General features: G+C 41.3%; 10 protein-coding genes and 1 non-coding gene across 11 annotated transcripts; 7 read left to right on the forward strand and 4 right to left on the reverse strand.

Moving 5' to 3' along the window:
- Nucleotides 1–367: 367 nt before the first annotated feature.
- On the forward strand, nt 368–3,247 carry TDEL0B00660 (uncharacterized protein; the record flags this gene model as incomplete). The annotated part of the gene is made up of 1 exon (XM_003679358.1): nt 368–3,247. One exon carries the CDS (start codon nt 368–370, stop codon nt 3,245–3,247), a length of 2,880 nt encoding a protein of 959 aa, XP_003679406.1.
- Nucleotides 3,248–3,429: 182 nt separating this feature from the next.
- Nucleotides 3,430–3,765, forward strand: TDEL0B00670 (uncharacterized protein; the record flags this gene model as incomplete). Its single annotated transcript, XM_003679359.1, has 1 exon — nt 3,430–3,765. The coding sequence occupies one exon, from the start codon at nt 3,430–3,432 to the stop codon at nt 3,763–3,765; it is 336 nt and encodes a 111-aa protein (XP_003679407.1).
- Nucleotides 3,766–4,465: 700 nt separating this feature from the next.
- Nucleotides 4,466–5,617, forward strand: SCS7 (fatty acid alpha-hydroxylase; the record flags this gene model as incomplete). Its single annotated transcript, XM_003679360.1, has 1 exon — nt 4,466–5,617. The coding sequence occupies one exon, from the start codon at nt 4,466–4,468 to the stop codon at nt 5,615–5,617; it is 1,152 nt and encodes a 383-aa protein (XP_003679408.1).
- A 224-nt stretch (nt 5,618–5,841) lies between these two features.
- Nucleotides 5,842–5,913, forward strand: TDEL0Btrna7Q. Its single transcript has one exon. It is a non-coding gene; the product is annotated as a tRNA-Gln (tRNA).
- An 86-nt stretch (nt 5,914–5,999) lies between these two features.
- On the reverse strand, nt 6,000–7,001 carry PML39 (Pml39p; the record flags this gene model as incomplete). The annotated part of the gene is made up of 1 exon (XM_003679361.1): nt 6,000–7,001. The coding sequence occupies one exon, from the start codon at nt 6,999–7,001 to the stop codon at nt 6,000–6,002; it is 1,002 nt and encodes a 333-aa protein (XP_003679409.1).
- Nucleotides 7,002–7,418: 417 nt separating this feature from the next.
- On the forward strand, nt 7,419–8,096 carry TDEL0B00700 (uncharacterized protein; the record flags this gene model as incomplete). Its single annotated transcript, XM_003679362.1, has 1 exon — nt 7,419–8,096. The coding sequence occupies one exon, from the start codon at nt 7,419–7,421 to the stop codon at nt 8,094–8,096; it is 678 nt and encodes a 225-aa protein (XP_003679410.1).
- A 108-nt stretch (nt 8,097–8,204) lies between these two features.
- On the reverse strand, nt 8,205–8,990 carry SEC65 (RNA-binding signal recognition particle subunit SEC65; the record flags this gene model as incomplete). The annotated part of the gene is made up of 1 exon (XM_003679363.1): nt 8,205–8,990. The coding sequence occupies one exon, from the start codon at nt 8,988–8,990 to the stop codon at nt 8,205–8,207; it is 786 nt and encodes a 261-aa protein (XP_003679411.1).
- Nucleotides 8,991–9,166: 176 nt separating this feature from the next.
- On the forward strand, nt 9,167–10,240 carry RRN9 (Rrn9p; the record flags this gene model as incomplete). Its single annotated transcript, XM_003679364.1, has 1 exon — nt 9,167–10,240. One exon carries the CDS (start codon nt 9,167–9,169, stop codon nt 10,238–10,240), a length of 1,074 nt encoding a protein of 357 aa, XP_003679412.1.
- A 9-nt stretch (nt 10,241–10,249) lies between these two features.
- MDM1 (Mdm1p) lies at nt 10,250–13,666 on the reverse strand (the record flags this gene model as incomplete). Its single annotated transcript, XM_003679365.1, has 1 exon — nt 10,250–13,666. One exon carries the CDS (start codon nt 13,664–13,666, stop codon nt 10,250–10,252), a length of 3,417 nt encoding a protein of 1,138 aa, XP_003679413.1.
- A 429-nt stretch (nt 13,667–14,095) lies between these two features.
- On the reverse strand, nt 14,096–14,644 carry TMA23 (Tma23p; the record flags this gene model as incomplete). The annotated part of the gene is made up of 1 exon (XM_003679366.1): nt 14,096–14,644. The coding sequence occupies one exon, from the start codon at nt 14,642–14,644 to the stop codon at nt 14,096–14,098; it is 549 nt and encodes a 182-aa protein (XP_003679414.1).
- Nucleotides 14,645–14,875: 231 nt separating this feature from the next.
- On the forward strand, nt 14,876–16,132 carry PRP24 (U6 snRNP complex subunit PRP24; the record flags this gene model as incomplete). The annotated part of the gene is made up of 1 exon (XM_003679367.1): nt 14,876–16,132. One exon carries the CDS (start codon nt 14,876–14,878, stop codon nt 16,130–16,132), a length of 1,257 nt encoding a protein of 418 aa, XP_003679415.1.
- Between the last annotated feature and the right edge of the window lie 35 nt (nt 16,133–16,167).

Here is a 16,167-nt window from a genome sequence, read left to right on the forward strand (position 1 = left end):
ACGGGTCCCAATTACTCTATAAGACAATCAAATACACCGTCAATTGAGGTCTTCTTGATCTTCAATGTTTCGCCGTCACCTCTAACGGTATAGTCTCAAACGCGTACTGTCAACATAAGTCTAAACTTGATCAGCATATTATATACAAAGGCGTTGATCTATCAATCTACCAGTGCTGTTGAGCTTTAAAAGCATTCTCAGCGTTGATTGATAGTGGCTCTTTCCTGTAATAACTTTTGGTGGGCGAGATCAGTACAATTGCGCCTCGGACAACTTTGCGAGATTACTGGTATCAGTGGTATTAGTGCGGGATCCTTGTAGCACACTGGGAAGAGATTATTCGATATTGTGACAAGGCAGGATACAAATGGAGACGTTAGATGGGAGGTCCGATGCGAATCTGGAAGAACAGAATCAAGTGAGGCAAAGGACTTCAATGACGGAGTCTCAAAGGGAAAAGAGGAAGTCTGAAGTACTGATAGCTGCGCAGTCGATTGATAATGAAGTGCAGAATGTCAAGAGTTTGAAACGAATCTCTATTGGGTCTATTGACCTGCTTATGGATCCCGAGTTGGAGTATCGGGTCAACGTAAATAGCCCTAACACAAGGAAGTCGTGGTCTTCGAACTCATCATCAAGTGAAGAGGAACACGATGTGGCTCCATGCTATGATAAAGGTGAAGATGAGGGAGAGGCCAGTGTCAGTGACGGAGCAGATGATAGTTTTGATACGACTGGGGCAGATTATTTGCAGACAACAAACCATTCGTCGGCGAATCATCAATCTACACCTAATGTCAAACCCACTTCGCCTCAGATTTCTGTCAAAAGAACTCTTACAGGCGTTGGATCTCTAAGAAGGGGTGGCGTTAATATACCTACTAGGAAGCTTTCGTCCGCTTCGGACAATGGGAGTGAAGATGGATCCAACTCTTCATCAATAACTAAACAGTTATTATGGGTTCCCGCAGCTCAGCACCCTAGTGTTAAACCAGAGAACTTTTTGGAGCTGGTACAGGACACTTTGCATAACATCCAGTTAGATGAGAAGAAGGAAACGACTGATAATGATAATGATGAAAGTAATAAGGAAAACGCGAAAGCTTATGATCGATTACCCATCGATATAACTCGCAAGCGCGATTCGCTAGTGCGAAGGCCTTCGCGATTGAGAAAGTCCTATACCGAATTTGAAGAATACGATGAAACTGAGTCATTAGAAGGATCGGTTGCTGTCGGAAAAGAATCCCGTAACTCGTTCGAACGGTCATCAATAGCTCCGTGCTCTTCTGGAAGAAGTTCGAGAACAGTATCTTTGAAAGACATCACTGAAGAACTGAATAAGATATCTAACAATGCCGGTCTTACGAGTTCTGACGCGATTACTCTAGCCAGAACTTTGAGTATGGCCGGCTCGTTTGCAAGCTCTGAGGTTAACGAGGATTATGATACTTCCAAACGTAACGGGATACATCTGGATGCCGATGACGTGCAGAATGAATACAATAAAGAGGATGACAACGAATTTGCCTCCAACATGCTCATGAAGCATGGGGTTGTTATTCCTGCTAGGTCTTCGTTGCGTAGGAGCAAGTTTAATACTTATAGGGTTAGATCATCAGGTAGTACTTCTTCTTTAGATGACGAGCATCATGAGTCAGAGACAAAGAGGAAGCTATCTAGTGGTCTGGAAAATGTTACGGCAGAGTCTTCTGCGTCTCAGCAAGATATTTATCATTCGCCTTCGATCAAGGGAAACGGGTCAATCATGAGCTCACCAAGTTCGATTAACGATTTCCAGGACATTTATGATCATTATCGTCAACCTAGCGTTGATTGGGAAAAGGAGCTTAAAAAAGGGACGGAGAGTGATGATTCCAATAAAGGTAATCAGCTGGACTTTGAGACCTCGAAAGAAATTGCATCATCAAAATTAAGTGACCTATCCCAAGGCAATGCCAAGTCAAGCATTGAAGCGCAGGACATGGAACAAGCTTCATCAACAGTAGTTCGAGAGATGAAAGGGAAGAGATCGGGCTGGTCGTGGTTGAATGGAATGGGTAGCAAAGAGACAAATACAGAAAAAAATGTCAAAGATACAGCCAGGCAAGAAGTCCCTTTGCATCGAGAGCCAAGTGACTCTCATATTGATGAGGATTTTGAGAAAACTAGTACGCCCGTTACAACCGAAATTCAGAGAAGTAACCATTCGAAGAATAGGCATTTACCCATTTTTCCAGCCAATGAATCTTCCAAAAGGAAAGATACTACCGAAGAACCAGCTGTCTCTACGAAGATGGGGCGCTCCTCTTCTTCGGATTCTTCTAATTTGACAAGGCAAATGTTTGAAAAGAAAATAGCAAATCTCTTCAGAAGGAAAGGCAAGAAGAAACTACCTGATTATGGTACCTCTCGGGATCATACAGGTGCTGAGCTAAAGTCAAAGCGCTCGAGCGATAACCTTTCCAAATTCGCGAAAACAAGCAAAACTCCTGTCAAGTTGAGATCAGAATCACGAGTGGAAGAGCACTTAAGAAACTCAGTCTCAAAGGATGTGGTTCCCGATACTGCCATAGTTGCTGGTGAAGTCATTCCATCGAAGTCTAAGGCAGAGGATTTACCGGCATTGCAGCCTGCAGTCAGTGTTACGAGCACGAAAAGTGCACATGTCCCTCTGGCGTCTAGCGTGGTAATTGAGTCAGTCAAAGAGCTTGACGGCGACGATTCACAAGACGTAAGCATGGATCAAAACGCACAGACCAGCATAGATATATCGACGGAAACGCTAAGCATGAAGGAACAAACGTCTGAAGTACAAACAGATGTCAAACAGCCTGCTGATGGGCCATCTCATCAACCAGTACCCCCAAGGAAATTGACTTTCGACGATGTGAAACGGTCAGAACAGTCTAACGCTCCAATGAAGTTTACCGACAGTGCATTCGGTTTCCCACTACCAATGCTAACTGTCTCCACAGTCATTATGTTTGACCACAGACTCCCGATCAACGTGGAAAGGGCTATCTACAGATTAAGTCATCTCAAATTGAGCGATCCCAAGAGAGAATTGCGTCAACAGGTTGTTCTCAGTAATTTCATGTATGCATACTTGAACCTCGTTAACCATACATTGTACATGGAACAAGTGGCACAAGAAAATGATTTGACCACTGAAACAAGTGGGGGTACTGCTTTCAAAACCGAGCATAATTCAGCCAACGGATCAATCTGTATCCCAGACATGTGAATGGCGTTCCAATACCAATTCAACCACGATCGTATGGCATATTTTACGCTCATCAGCTTATTATCATCATACCCGACGAATCTCATCGCTACAAGGACGAAAAATTTGAATATTGATCTGATGGCCCACAAGGAATATCCTGTCGTGGGGTCAATAGATCTGTGAGATCAACTTGATTCATCATGGGTGGCAATGATAATTTTTACCATATGATCATCTTTTTAGAGGAATCGATCGAAAACGGACAAGAGGGAAATTCAGTCGACAATGGTGAAGACAAGCAAGACGTGAAAAGTTCCCACGAATTCGTAGACGAACTAGTTTTGCCGTTCCAAGTCGATGAGATAGACGCATTAAATGAGTGGTTCGACAAGTTCGACGAAAAACTCTGCATACCGAACGAGGGTCACATCAAGTACGAGATTACTAGCGATGGGATGATGGTGTTGCTACTCGACAAAGAATTGGAGCACTTGGTCAACGACGTGAAGACCTTTGTCGAAGAGAACAGCTCATAGTTCCAGGCGCAACCATTTCACCATTACAAAGAACTGCCAATGTCATTGGTATTCGGCCAACGACCACTATCTGGGAGAGCAAGGCATTCCCAGCGTTCCAATGATATAGAGAGATGGATATATAGGACAGTTCAAAACAGTCATCATTGCATATAGAAACGTTTATGTTTTTCCTTTCACAGCTCTCTGTCGTTTAACCTCTAAACGATTTTGAAGAGAGATCAACTTACCTACTCGACTGCGGTATATTTTATCCACAGTTGGCTATGCAGCCAAGAAGTTATCAAGACGTGGGACATCATGCGTAGTAACGAGATACGCATCAGACTTCATCTCTTAGTCACCATAAAACGCGGTCATCTAACAACTTCGTGACAATATGCGAAGCCCCCACTAGTTACTCGAAAAATACTCGAAAAACACCAAGAATCTTGACGCTTTTCGGGCGGTTTTCAAGCCCGATAGAGGCTCATATTTCCATATTATCTGACCAAGATAATACTATGGGTATTATGTTCTTTTTTCGCTACAGGTACTGTGACGCGGTTTCTGTAAAAATAAAGAAACCGAGTTCTCGTATTGAAATTTTTTTGTAATTCGTATATATAAGCCCATCAAGCTGGTATTTCAGGTCTATTGTTATCGCTTATTGTTTCTCTTTATCGCTGCAAATTGATTGCTTATTGGGTAGTGAAGCAAGATGTCACAAGATCAGTCGAAGACTTTAGAACTATTCTCCAGGAAGCAGGTTTCGGAACATAATAATGCTAATGATTGCTGGGTTACTGTTTCTAACAGAAAAATTTACGATGTTACCAAGTTTTTAGATGAGCATCCAGGTGGCCCTCAGTATATTTTGGATTACGCAGGTAAAGATATCACCGAAGTATTGAAGGACTCAACCATCCACGAACATTCGGAGTCTGCATATGAAATTTTGGAGGACTCGTCGTACCTAGTAGGGTATATGGCCACTGAATTAGAGGAGAAAGAACTTTTGACCAATTCAAGCCATAAAGTCGAAGTGAAATTGGCCACCCTTGATTTTGATTCTACTACTTTTGTTAAGGATTTGCCTACTGAAGAGAAGCTGAGTATTGCAACCGACTACAGCAGAGACTATAAAAGACACCATTTCTTGGATCTACAGAAGCCTTTGCTACCTCAAGTTATGTTCGGTAAATTTACGAAAGATTTTTACGTTGATCAAATTCACAGACCTAGGCATTATGGTAAGGGATCAGCACCATTGTTCGGGAACTTCTTGGAGCCTCTTTCAAAAACTTCGTGGTATGTTATTCCAATGGTATGGCTTCCAGTTGTCCTTTACCATGTCGGTGTGGCTTTCAAAAACATGAACCCTATCTTTACGATTTTTTTCTTCTGCTTGGGTACGTTTGTGTGGACTTTGATTGAATATGGTCTTCATAGGTTCCTTTTCCACTTTGATGATTGGTTGCCAGAGAGTAACGTATGTTTTACTTTACATTTCCTACTTCACGGTGTTCACCATTATCTTCCAATGGACAAATATCGGTTGGTTATGCCACCAACTCTATTTGTGATTCTATGTACACCATTTTACAAATTGGTGTTTGGATTGCTTCCACTCTACGTTGCATATGCAGGTTTTGCAGGCGGTTTATTCGGTTATGTTTGTTACGATTTGACCCATTATTTCCTACATCACTCCAAATTGCCTTCGTTCATGCGTAAATTGAAGAAATACCACTTGGAGCACCATTACAAAAACTACCAATTGGGATTCGGTGTCACTTCCTGGTTTTGGGATAAAGTGTTTGGTACCTATCTGAGTCCAACTTCCCCAATCTCTCAGATGAAATACGATTAAGCTCGTGTTCATCATCAACATATTTATTTGTCTTTATTTCCTTTTAGATCCTCATGACCTCTTACTTGTTCTGATACATCATATAGAAAATTAAATTACGACCAGTCGCACTATTAAACCTGATTAATGTTATTGTATCATTGAGTATCTAAACTGACGTAGTTTCAGTTGGTTATTTTTGTGAATTAGTTCTATGCTTCAGTCTTAATTTCCAACAATTAGCGGGTCCTATAGTGTAGTGGTTATCACTTTCGGTTCTGATCCGAACAACCCCGGTTCGAATCCGGGTAGGACCTTTTTATTCTGAGAATACTTTAAATTGAGAGCTCTGGTCCCAAGCTCATGAGCATTTTGATGTTCAGATCGTTGAGTAACCTTTTTTTTATATATCCTCTAGATATGTCTCAAGATTATGTAGTCTTTCTGTCATGCTGTTGTCCTCGCTGTCTTTTCGAAGCGATTTCAAGATCATGAAGGGTAGTTCCGTTTCCTTGCGGTACCTGCACCATTTGGCGTGGTAATTCAATTTGGAACTATTCCATACGTTTTCGGTGAATGTCTTTCTAAAGCATCCCGCGCATTGGACAATTTTGGGCTCATTGTCTATAAAATAGTAACCTCGTAGCAAGACTACCAATGCATCACTGTGATCACCACAGCTGAATAACCGCTTCAACTGTGTCAACTGTTGTGTTGCTAGATATGAACGGGCCACATCTTCATTTCGTAGATCAGGAGCGTTTAAAAGTGACCTGTGCATTCTTGTGATATCCCATATCAGGTTGGATTCTTTCAAATAATATTCTTTATCCAGATCGAACTGATTCTCCCTCCAGGGGCAGCTACTATCGTGCGCATTAATAACACCGTTAATCCAGTACGATTTCCTCGATGACTCCGTAGGCTCAGTATCAAATTTCATGTCCACACACAGAGTTTTGCGACAGCAGCAACAGGTACAGATTAACTTCCCAGTTTGACCCAGTGAGCTAAACTCCCAACCTTTGGATGCCAAAGTTAAAGGATTGTTCCACCGTTCGTCCCAGTCCAACAAGGCACCCGCACAACCCTCCTGGATTCTCTGACACCTGTCCAATAGTGCTTCCAAGTCACGCAAACGCACCCCAGGAAGCTCTTCTAAAGCCACATCCACCATATTAACATAAAGTGGCTTAAGTTTCTGCATTTTTTGGGGTAAAAACCTATTCGTTCTGCTAAAAGGCCCATCGGCGTCTTTTCTAGTCCTATATTTCCACTTTCGCACTATTCCAGCTACTCTTCCATCTCGGATTGCACTATGTTTCCCTAAACGCTTCGAATCGGACAACCCGAGGTCCAATCGTTTCCAAACAACTTCTAACCGATTCCTCACCTCGGCATCCATCAAATTTAAGCCAATTGACCTCTCATCAAGCTCCGAAGACCTCCAATTAGTCTTCTTTTGACCTCTACTAATTGTTTACTATGGGTTCGTTTCTGGCGATCGCTGAAAATTTTTCAGTTATTCCTTCTTTGACCACTAACTAAGCATCTCTCACGCTCACCGATCATCGAAACTCTCTGAAGTTCTCAACTGGAGATGATCATTTTAAGTTACAATTGAAGTTTTAATTTATGATCTAAACTCCTCTTGAAAGTTTTAAAAATTTTGGAATTTCTAATTTTTTTGTTGGAAAAGTTTCCATCGAACAATCGGTCTTTTTATTAATCCATTTACTGCTAACTTCGCCAGTCCAAGCTAGTGTTTCTGTTGGTTTGTGCTATCGATCCCACTAGATATACTATACAATTCACAAAAAAGATGCCTGCTGTTTTAGAGGATTACCAGAAGAATTTCCTTGATTTGGCTGTGGAAAGTCAAGCCTTGAAATTCGGGTCTTTTAAGCTCAAATCAGGTAGGGTTTCTCCATATTTCTTTAACTTGGGGTTGTTTAACACTGGTAAATTGCTTTCTAATCTGGCTACTGCTTATGCGATTGCCATTATTCAATCTGACCTGAAATTTGATGTTATCTTTGGACCTGCTTACAAGGGGATCCCATTGGCTTCGATCGTATGTGTGAAGTTGGCAGAGATTGGTGGATCCAAGTTCCAGGATGTTCAATATGCGTTCAACAGGAAGGAGGCTAAGGATCATGGGGAAGGCGGTAACATCGTTGGTGCATCCCTAGAGGGCAAGAGAATCCTGATCATCGATGATGTGATGACCGCGGGTACCGCAATTAACGAAGCATTTGAGATTATCGCTCAAAACAATGGCCAAGTGGTTGGTTCCATTATTGCCTTGGACAGACAGGAAGTCGTCAGTACCGAGGACAGAGAAGGTCTAAGTGCTACCCAGTCGGTAAGTAAAAGGTTCGGCATCCCCGTGTTGAACATCGTCTCCTTGACTCATATCATTAACTACTTGGATGGTAGAATCTCTCCTGAGGAGAAAAAGGAAATTGAAGAGTATCGTCAAACCTACGGCGTACTATAGATGTTTTCGCTTTCGTTTTTTGGACTTTGTAATGTAATATGATTTTGTTTAATTGATACAACTCTTTCTCTGATCTCTCTTAACTAAACTATGTGATTTCTTTGTAAACTACCTTCTGATAACTTTGTACTTATTCTTTGGTGGTTTGAATTGTTTTTCTGGGACTGCAGCAGGTGGAGCTGCTTCGTAAATAGATTTTGTCATTGGGTGTCCCATCAAGAACGGACTATGCAGCGGAACTATATCATTCATCTTGAAACCTTGCACAATTGGGATTCGTTTGAATTCAATACCATCAAACTCGGGTCCGTATGGGATCTCCCTGAGACTTTCGGGTGTCGTTGGATGGTCCCTCATATATTTGGCCACCTCTTTGATTACTTGTCTCTTCCCACCTTTGAATCTGGCCGCCGATGGAACCAGTTGTCCATTCTCCTTCAGTAAAATACGAACTCTACCGGGATTACCAAAATCCTGAGGATGTGTCTTTTCGCCTTCGAATATACAAAGTAGGCCCAAATTCCGAACAGCATCAGCTAGAGTTTTTGCCAGTGGATTTTCTACTCCTTCATCTCTTGTAACACGTCTTCCGTTCTTGTGTGATCTTCGTCTATCGAAATAACATGGGTATAAAACTTGGAATCCTTTCACTTCATCTAGTTCTTCCTTAGAGATTTGAGCACTGCCCTCAATCTTACCGGTATCTGGGTTAATGAAACTTACTTGATTCTTCCCCACTGTGCTGGGCTGTTGCGCTTCTGAATCTTGACTTCTGACCACTGTTGGGGTGATTTTAGGTGCTATAGGTGTTCTCAACGATGGATCCAATTCGGCCAAATCCATATCGAGATTATCGATATCGTCATAATCCTCGACTTCCTCAATCTTGGGCATCTTCTGAACAGTGTGTGAGGCTGGTGGAGATCGCTAATGCGGATCTTAAAATGCACTTTCTAATGGCTTTTTAGCGAAGAGTACTGAATTTTTTCTGATTGACAGGCGAAGAAACAATTGTTGAATGCTCATCTATAAACGATAAATATCAAGATGACAGCTCACTAGATAGTCCAATGAGCGACAATGATAGCTACGATGGACGGTCTAGAAAGGAGCTAGCAGCAGATCGAGAAGTTATCAAAACTGCTAACGAGCTGCTTAACTCTCTGGAGCAATCGCACAGGTCGGATTTAACTCTACATCTTTACTCATCATATCTTCTGAAAACACTCCTTTACAGGGCCAATGACAGGAGACATCCTTTAGAGGTAGATCAATTTGTGAAGACTCAGATTAGAGACAATTGGACGAGTTGGCCTGATCCGAAAACTGTAGTCAATCCACAAACGGACACATTATATGAAGATTCCTTCAATGGCGGGAAACAGGAAAATGGTGTCGACCCGGGAGAGATTTCCCCTAGGGCTCTGGCTCGTTCTACAAATATGCTGAACGTAGAGCTGGACTCTCACTGGCAGCATTGTTTGGCCCAGTCATCTGCTACCTCGGGCCTCGCATTGGACGTAGACAAGATGGCTATACCGAGCCATCTTACTGACCATATACTGGGTAAACTAGATCATCTGTTCAGTGGTCTGCATAACAAAGTAGCCGCAAAGAACAAAATAGATATTCAACAAGGTCAGTCCTCGCAGACATTGACTGTGTCCCAAATGCAGCACGAGACGGTTAAAGCGAATAAGCGTGTCGAATTTACCTATCATGACATAATAGCAAGAGGTTGCGAGATGGGCGAGGATATGGTGGAAATTTACATGAAGTCTCTCGAGCTTTTCAATGACATCCCATCTACGTTCGATAAATCACAGTTCAAACTGCCCAAATCTTGCTTAAAGCATCAAAGGCCAGTATCTCTGGGGAAATCTGGGTTAGAAGTGGTAATGCGTTCCAAAGAACAGTATTTAGAGCTGGGGAAGCTACTGAAAGATAAAAGATTGTCGGCAAAGGATAAAAGTCAATTGAAAAAGGTGGCAAAGAAGTCCGTCTATCAAAACTTAGGTAAGAAGACCTTTTTCAATGTTCAATCTTACAGATCAATTGAGCAAGATGTGAAAGATGATGGCGCCGACGATGATTCTTACAACTTGAATGACTGTTTTGCCAAAATTCCGAGGTTGAAAAGATGATTTACCACCTCAAATACTCCTACCATTCTTATTCTTTTGATTCTCAAAAAGCGGAAGCTCATCAAAAAGCAAGTCCATTATCTCCAGTAAGAGGTTTGCATTCAAGTAGGAATTCTGAATCATGTCATGAATATTTGTTGCGGCAACTTGAGCATTTTGCAAGCCAACAACCTTTCCGAAGAGCTCGGTAAATAGACATTGTAACATAATGAGCGAATCAGCTCTTGCTCTCTTCAGCTCGCCTTCAGAGCGCTGATTATCAATTTGCTTTCTTTGCATAAGTTTACCGTTCGGCCACATCTTCAGCTTCAGATTGATTAGTAACCTTGAAATGTGGGTCTCAGACCTCAGTTTCTTCATACTCTCCATAGCATATTTTTCAATTGCGCTACCCAGCAACTGTTGTAACACAGTGATAATTGCCCGTCCTCTAAGCCAACCTGCATTGGTTTTATTAAGCGAAAAGACCAAGATGAAGAAGTCGCATATTGCTTTAACAATAGGTTTGTTTTGAGTGTTAATAACTGACCCATAACCTTCCTGACAATTCCAATCATTCTCACACATATTGAGCACCTCTTCCGGATGATTATCGAGCTGTTTATATTTGAAATCAGCACCCACGCCCAGTTGCGGGGTAAAATCTCTACCTGAGGAGTGTGATGACATTGAATCTTCGAGTGCATTGCACTGCTCTTGCTCGTCAGAGATCAAGTCTTCCCTTTCTGTTGAAACTATATTGAAAGCTGAATTATCCGTAAGAAACTTCCTCAACATGTCATCTTGGCATATTTGGGGGATATTCAAGAGCTCCTTCAGATATCTTTCCAGTTTAATGGTCCTCTCCTGGTACAGAAGAGATTTTGAAACGTGAAACTTCAAAGACATCTTCATCTTCTTGGGAAAAGAATCTTTGTCGATGAGGCTCCTCATGGAGCTATTGTATTTCTTCTTCAAATAGGAATTTAGCTTATAAAATTCACTGAATCTTCTAGGAATTTCCCATGAGGTAGCCTGGCCCTGGTGGATGTGATCCACATTGATCAGATAGTATATTACCTCGCGATGCTCTCTATAGTGACTGTCCATGTAGTATGACTTTATCGCAATCTTGGTCTTTTTGTATAAACTGTTCGCGTTTTGCTGAACCATCAGTTGTTGTTTAGTCAATTCCTTAGCGTCTAGATCTCTGATCAAAGCTCGCTTTGATTTTTTAAGTAGTTTCAACTGATTCTGGTTGTTTGTTAAATCAGCTTTAAGAATGAGGTGGTCTAAGAGTTCGAGCTGCTTCTCAATTTGATCTATTGCCATAGATAATTTTGCAATGTCCTCCTTTAGATCAGCTAAATTATCACTGAATTTCCCAAGGGTTTTCAGTGACCCATTTTGGTTGGCTGTTCCGGTTGTCGTTGAAACGCTTAAAGCATCTTCCTCAAGACTTTGTAAGGCCGAAGACATTGTCTCGTCGTAACAATCTCCTTCTTCTTCGAAGAGGGCATCATTGAAAACTCCTGAATCTTCATCACCAAAAAGAGAATTTCGTATTGTTTGTTGCAGGCTGTGGCGCCTCTGAGCTGTTCTTTTAGTCAACAGAGTCTCCAAGGCGTCATCGATCCCAGGGCTGGAAAAGATTCGAATTGAACTCAAGGAGGCAGCAGTTCTTAACTTTCGTCTTTCCTCCCCTTGCTGGGGATCTATCACCAACTTTGAGTAAAGTTCTGTGTTAGTGAAGTCCGAGTTTGATAACATATTAAGAAACTCCTTGGACATTTTGAAAGTTTGGAAAAAATTCCTATCCAGAGCTCTTCGAGCCTCGCTCTGCAATAATAGTATACTTCTCCTGGCCAGCGGGAAAGTTGAGTTTGTATTGTAATTGGAACTTTTGATAAAGAGTGTTATGTTAGTGACCAACCCAGCATCAAGCAATGTCATATTGTCCAGCTGCTCGCCTTGAAAGAAAGTACATGCAAAGTCTCGCAATTGGGCAACCTCAGAGGGCTGTATCGCTACAGAGACATCTTCTCCTCCATCTTCAAGAGGATTTTTCATGGTTTCGACAATTCGCCAGAATCTCAGATAACATAGGCCACGAGTACTCGACTTCATGTTAAGATACCTTTCAAAATAAACTGTACATCTTTGCTCTTTTAAAATGTCATCCAATGAGATCGTATCCATGAAAACTTGGAATTTGTGGACGGCTTTGTCTGCATCTGTGAAGTTTAAGTTCAGTTGGCGAGATCGATCATCGGCAGTCTTAGGATCAACAAATCTCAACCTTGTCTGCAATAAATTCAACGAAAGAATCAATCGTCTTCTATACTCTATGAGGTTCTTCGTAAGGCATTCTTCCTTTTTGAGTCGCATAAGTTTTGTAATGAGTAAAAAGCGGGCTCTTTGTAACTCTTCAAAAGATGTCAGTTGACTAATTTGCCTCAAATAGTTTTCAAACTGTGGCCCTGATAACCCAGGACTGAGTTCCCGCTCGATGTCAAAATTCTGCTTGAGATCTGCTTCACTGAATAAGTCATTCTCTTGTTGCTCAACCTCCTTTGATAGGAATTTCCGGATCACATGAACCTGATCCTGTTCCTCGAGTATTTTATCAGATAGTGAAGTTAACGTAACATTCCAAAAATCTGCCTCTGACAGTTTGATTATCAGCGGGGTTAGGATACATGATGCGAAAACATCTCTAAGTAATACTGAGACGTACGAGGAGCTCAGCTCCTTCTCATTTATTAAAAATGGCAAAATTTGCTCCACCTTGGCGGTCATATACCTACTGACATCCCGTCCTAAGTAGGTTGTCCTCAATGAAAGAGAGTGGTGTAATTTGCTAACCTTATTGTACTCAGCGGCGACTTGCAAATCGAAGTTTTGTGAATTGCTCTTTTCGAGCATTAAATCACTTACAACTGCCTCTTTCGAGACGCAAAATGTTTCAAAATGCTTTGCAAGTAGTGGTAATAGTTTTAAGAATATCAACTTTCCTTCGTCTACTTGGTCAAACGAACCCTGTAACTTGACAATCGCTTCGAGTACTATCTTTTTGACAGCAATAGGAAAAGCCGAATGGGAGTCCACATCTATATGCTGGAACCAGGACATAATGTAGCTCTCAACAATTAAATCCACAATTTCTTCGATTAGCTGAGCAATATTGGGATGACTCAATGCAAATTGGGTATCATTCCAGTTGAATGGTGCAGAACCAGAATCCAAGAACTGAGCGTGGGATTTCAATTTCCTGGGTGATAGTGGATCAATTGCAACAAAGGTTGAGCTTACAGATAGATACAGTAGCGCACATAATGTCAAAACACCACCTATAATCACTACTAATACTACCTTGAACGACAGTAGACATAGAAGCAAAGCTACTGCGAGACAATAAGGTCGGAGACTGTAAGCATTCCTCAACATATAACATCAAATGGCTAAAATGACGGACAAACTGCCACGAGAGCTATCAAATTCTTATATATATCCATTAGTTATTTAAGTATGAAGAGGTCAGATTGTTCTGTTGTAAATGTTGATCATCACGTGATGGCCATTAACAACATGAAAGTTTGAAAAAGCTCTATCAAGTATGTGTATGCTGGCACATATCTGGACCAATTTGGCTTCCTTTAGATCGTGGCTCGAGCTCATTCCTTTAGTAATTCATTTCATTTGTGTGTGGAATTTTATGTTTTAGCCGCAGCTCTCGAAATTCGCTTTCCTTGAAGTAAAAAGTTAAGTAACAATCTTCACAATCAACAGAATAAAATGCAACTACTGTACAATGTCATTTAAATGCTATAAAAATACAAGTTCTATCAGCGTTTCCCTATAAATTGGGACTCTTTCCTATTTTTTATCCTTCTTTACCTTCTTCTTCATATCTTTCTTTGCCTTCTTCTCCTTTTTCTTCTGCTTCTTCTTCTCCTTCTTCTCCTTCTTCTCCTTCTTCCCCGATTTTTTAGCTCTCTTCAATTCCTTGTCACTCTTGTCATTGTCCTCTTTTCTCGTCCTTTTCCTGCTGCTCTTGCTCGTATCGACTGAAACAATTTTTTGTTCTTCAACAACCAAAGATTCACCTCTAGTTCCCTTCAGACCCTCTCCCCTAACAAACCACCTATATAGCGGGGAGCTAGTTTTCGATATAGCTGAGGCTACTACTTCGTTTTGCTTAAATTTTATCCCGCCATTGGTAGAATCGTTGCTAACGTTCAAGTTTTTTAGGTGTCCATCAAACAGCCTCTCCCACCATGCTTCACTGTCATCCTGGCCTGGCGCACAACCCAATCCTTTCTTATCTTTCTTATGCTTTACTAGAATGGGCTTTTTAAGTCCGCCTTTTTTCAACGCCTCACCTTCCTTCCAACCATAGGATATTAAATACTCTTTACTGTCCATGAACTCAAAATTCAGGCGATGTATCAATGACCACTGAGCGCTACAAAGGACGTGAACTGACGTGTTTTCTCCAGATTAGTTTTACAGTTGACCAAAAATTTTTCATCTCATCGCCTCTAAGTAAGCCCGAAGAAATCAAAGAGGAATAAGGCTTTAATTGTTGACATTTTTGAAGAACAATTGAAGAGTGCCAAGAGATCGCATAGAAACCGCTAGTGACTGGCCTTTCTAATGAAAAGGCATTTTCATAGTGAAACGTTGCTGCCGAGCAAAAAAGCTGATGGAAAATCGACCACGTCGAGAGAAGTTAGTACGGTACTGGTGAATAATCTCCCGAAGAGCTATAACCTGATGAAAGTTCGTAAGGTGTTCTTCAATTGTGGTGTCATAAATCATATAGATGTGACAGAGTCTCTGGATAAGACCTATCGTTTGGCCAGAATCGAGTTCCAAAGATATGATGAAGCACTCACCGCATTAACTAAGACTTTGAAGAAGATTGGTCAAAATGAAATAACTGTTAATTTATTAGAAAATTGTACAATATGGATAACAAATTTTCCTCCCAACTACACGCAACGTGATATTAAGAGTTTATTTCTTGACCATAATGCGGTTGCGTTGAGTGTACGATTCCCATCGCTGCGATACAATTCGAACAGGCGATTCGCCTATGTTGATGTCACCTCCACTGAGGAAGCGGATCGTATTACTGCTGAATTGAACGACAAAGAAGTTGAAACTTACCGCTTGGTGGTCAAGAAATCCAACCCCATAGAAAAGAGTAAGCGAAGCGACTATGGAGCCTCGGAAAGAAGAGAAATTATGATACGACAGCTCGATATCACCAAAATGAATGAACAGTTTCTGCAGCAAGAGTTCTCTAAATTTGGGGAGGTAGAGTCGATAACAATTCCTGCCAACCAAGATCCAAGATCGCGTACTGGTTACGCATTCGTGACATTTGCCGAGCAGTCAGCAGCACTTGACAGCTTAAAAGTGAAAGCTTTGAATGAAAAAGAAGTATCTGTCAAATTGGCTGATAGAAAAGCATACATTGAACGTCAGAAGGTAAAGGCGATTATGCAAGGTAAGATGAAGAATGATAGAATAATTTCGCTATTTCCTTTGAAAGATAATACCAGTAAGACTCAGATAGAGGAGATACTACTTGAAAAAACCAACTTGACTCATGATGAATTAGAAGAGATATTGCTAGTTCCGGATAAAGAAGGTGCTTTAATTATTCTGCGAGATTCTAAACAGGCGGCCAGATGCAGTATGTCACTAAATGGATGTGAGTTCCAAAAAACTGTTCTTCGTTGCGGCGCGGTGTATGATCTACGCAAACAACAGACAGGAAATGCTACTAGACCTGTCACTTTTGAAACCACAACTTCTTCTCATCAAAAGTCTGAGCAAGACGCTGGAAGTCCCCGACCTAAGCTGTCTAATGAGGATTTCCGGAAAATGTTCCTTCGAAAATAGTTTTTATTTTTGGTTACGTCTATATGTCATAAATG

Source organism: Torulaspora delbrueckii, chromosome 2, assembly GCF_000243375.1.
Source record: "Torulaspora delbrueckii CBS 1146 chromosome 2, complete genome".
Taxonomy (NCBI): Eukaryota; Fungi; Ascomycota; class Saccharomycetes; order Saccharomycetales; family Saccharomycetaceae; genus Torulaspora; species Torulaspora delbrueckii.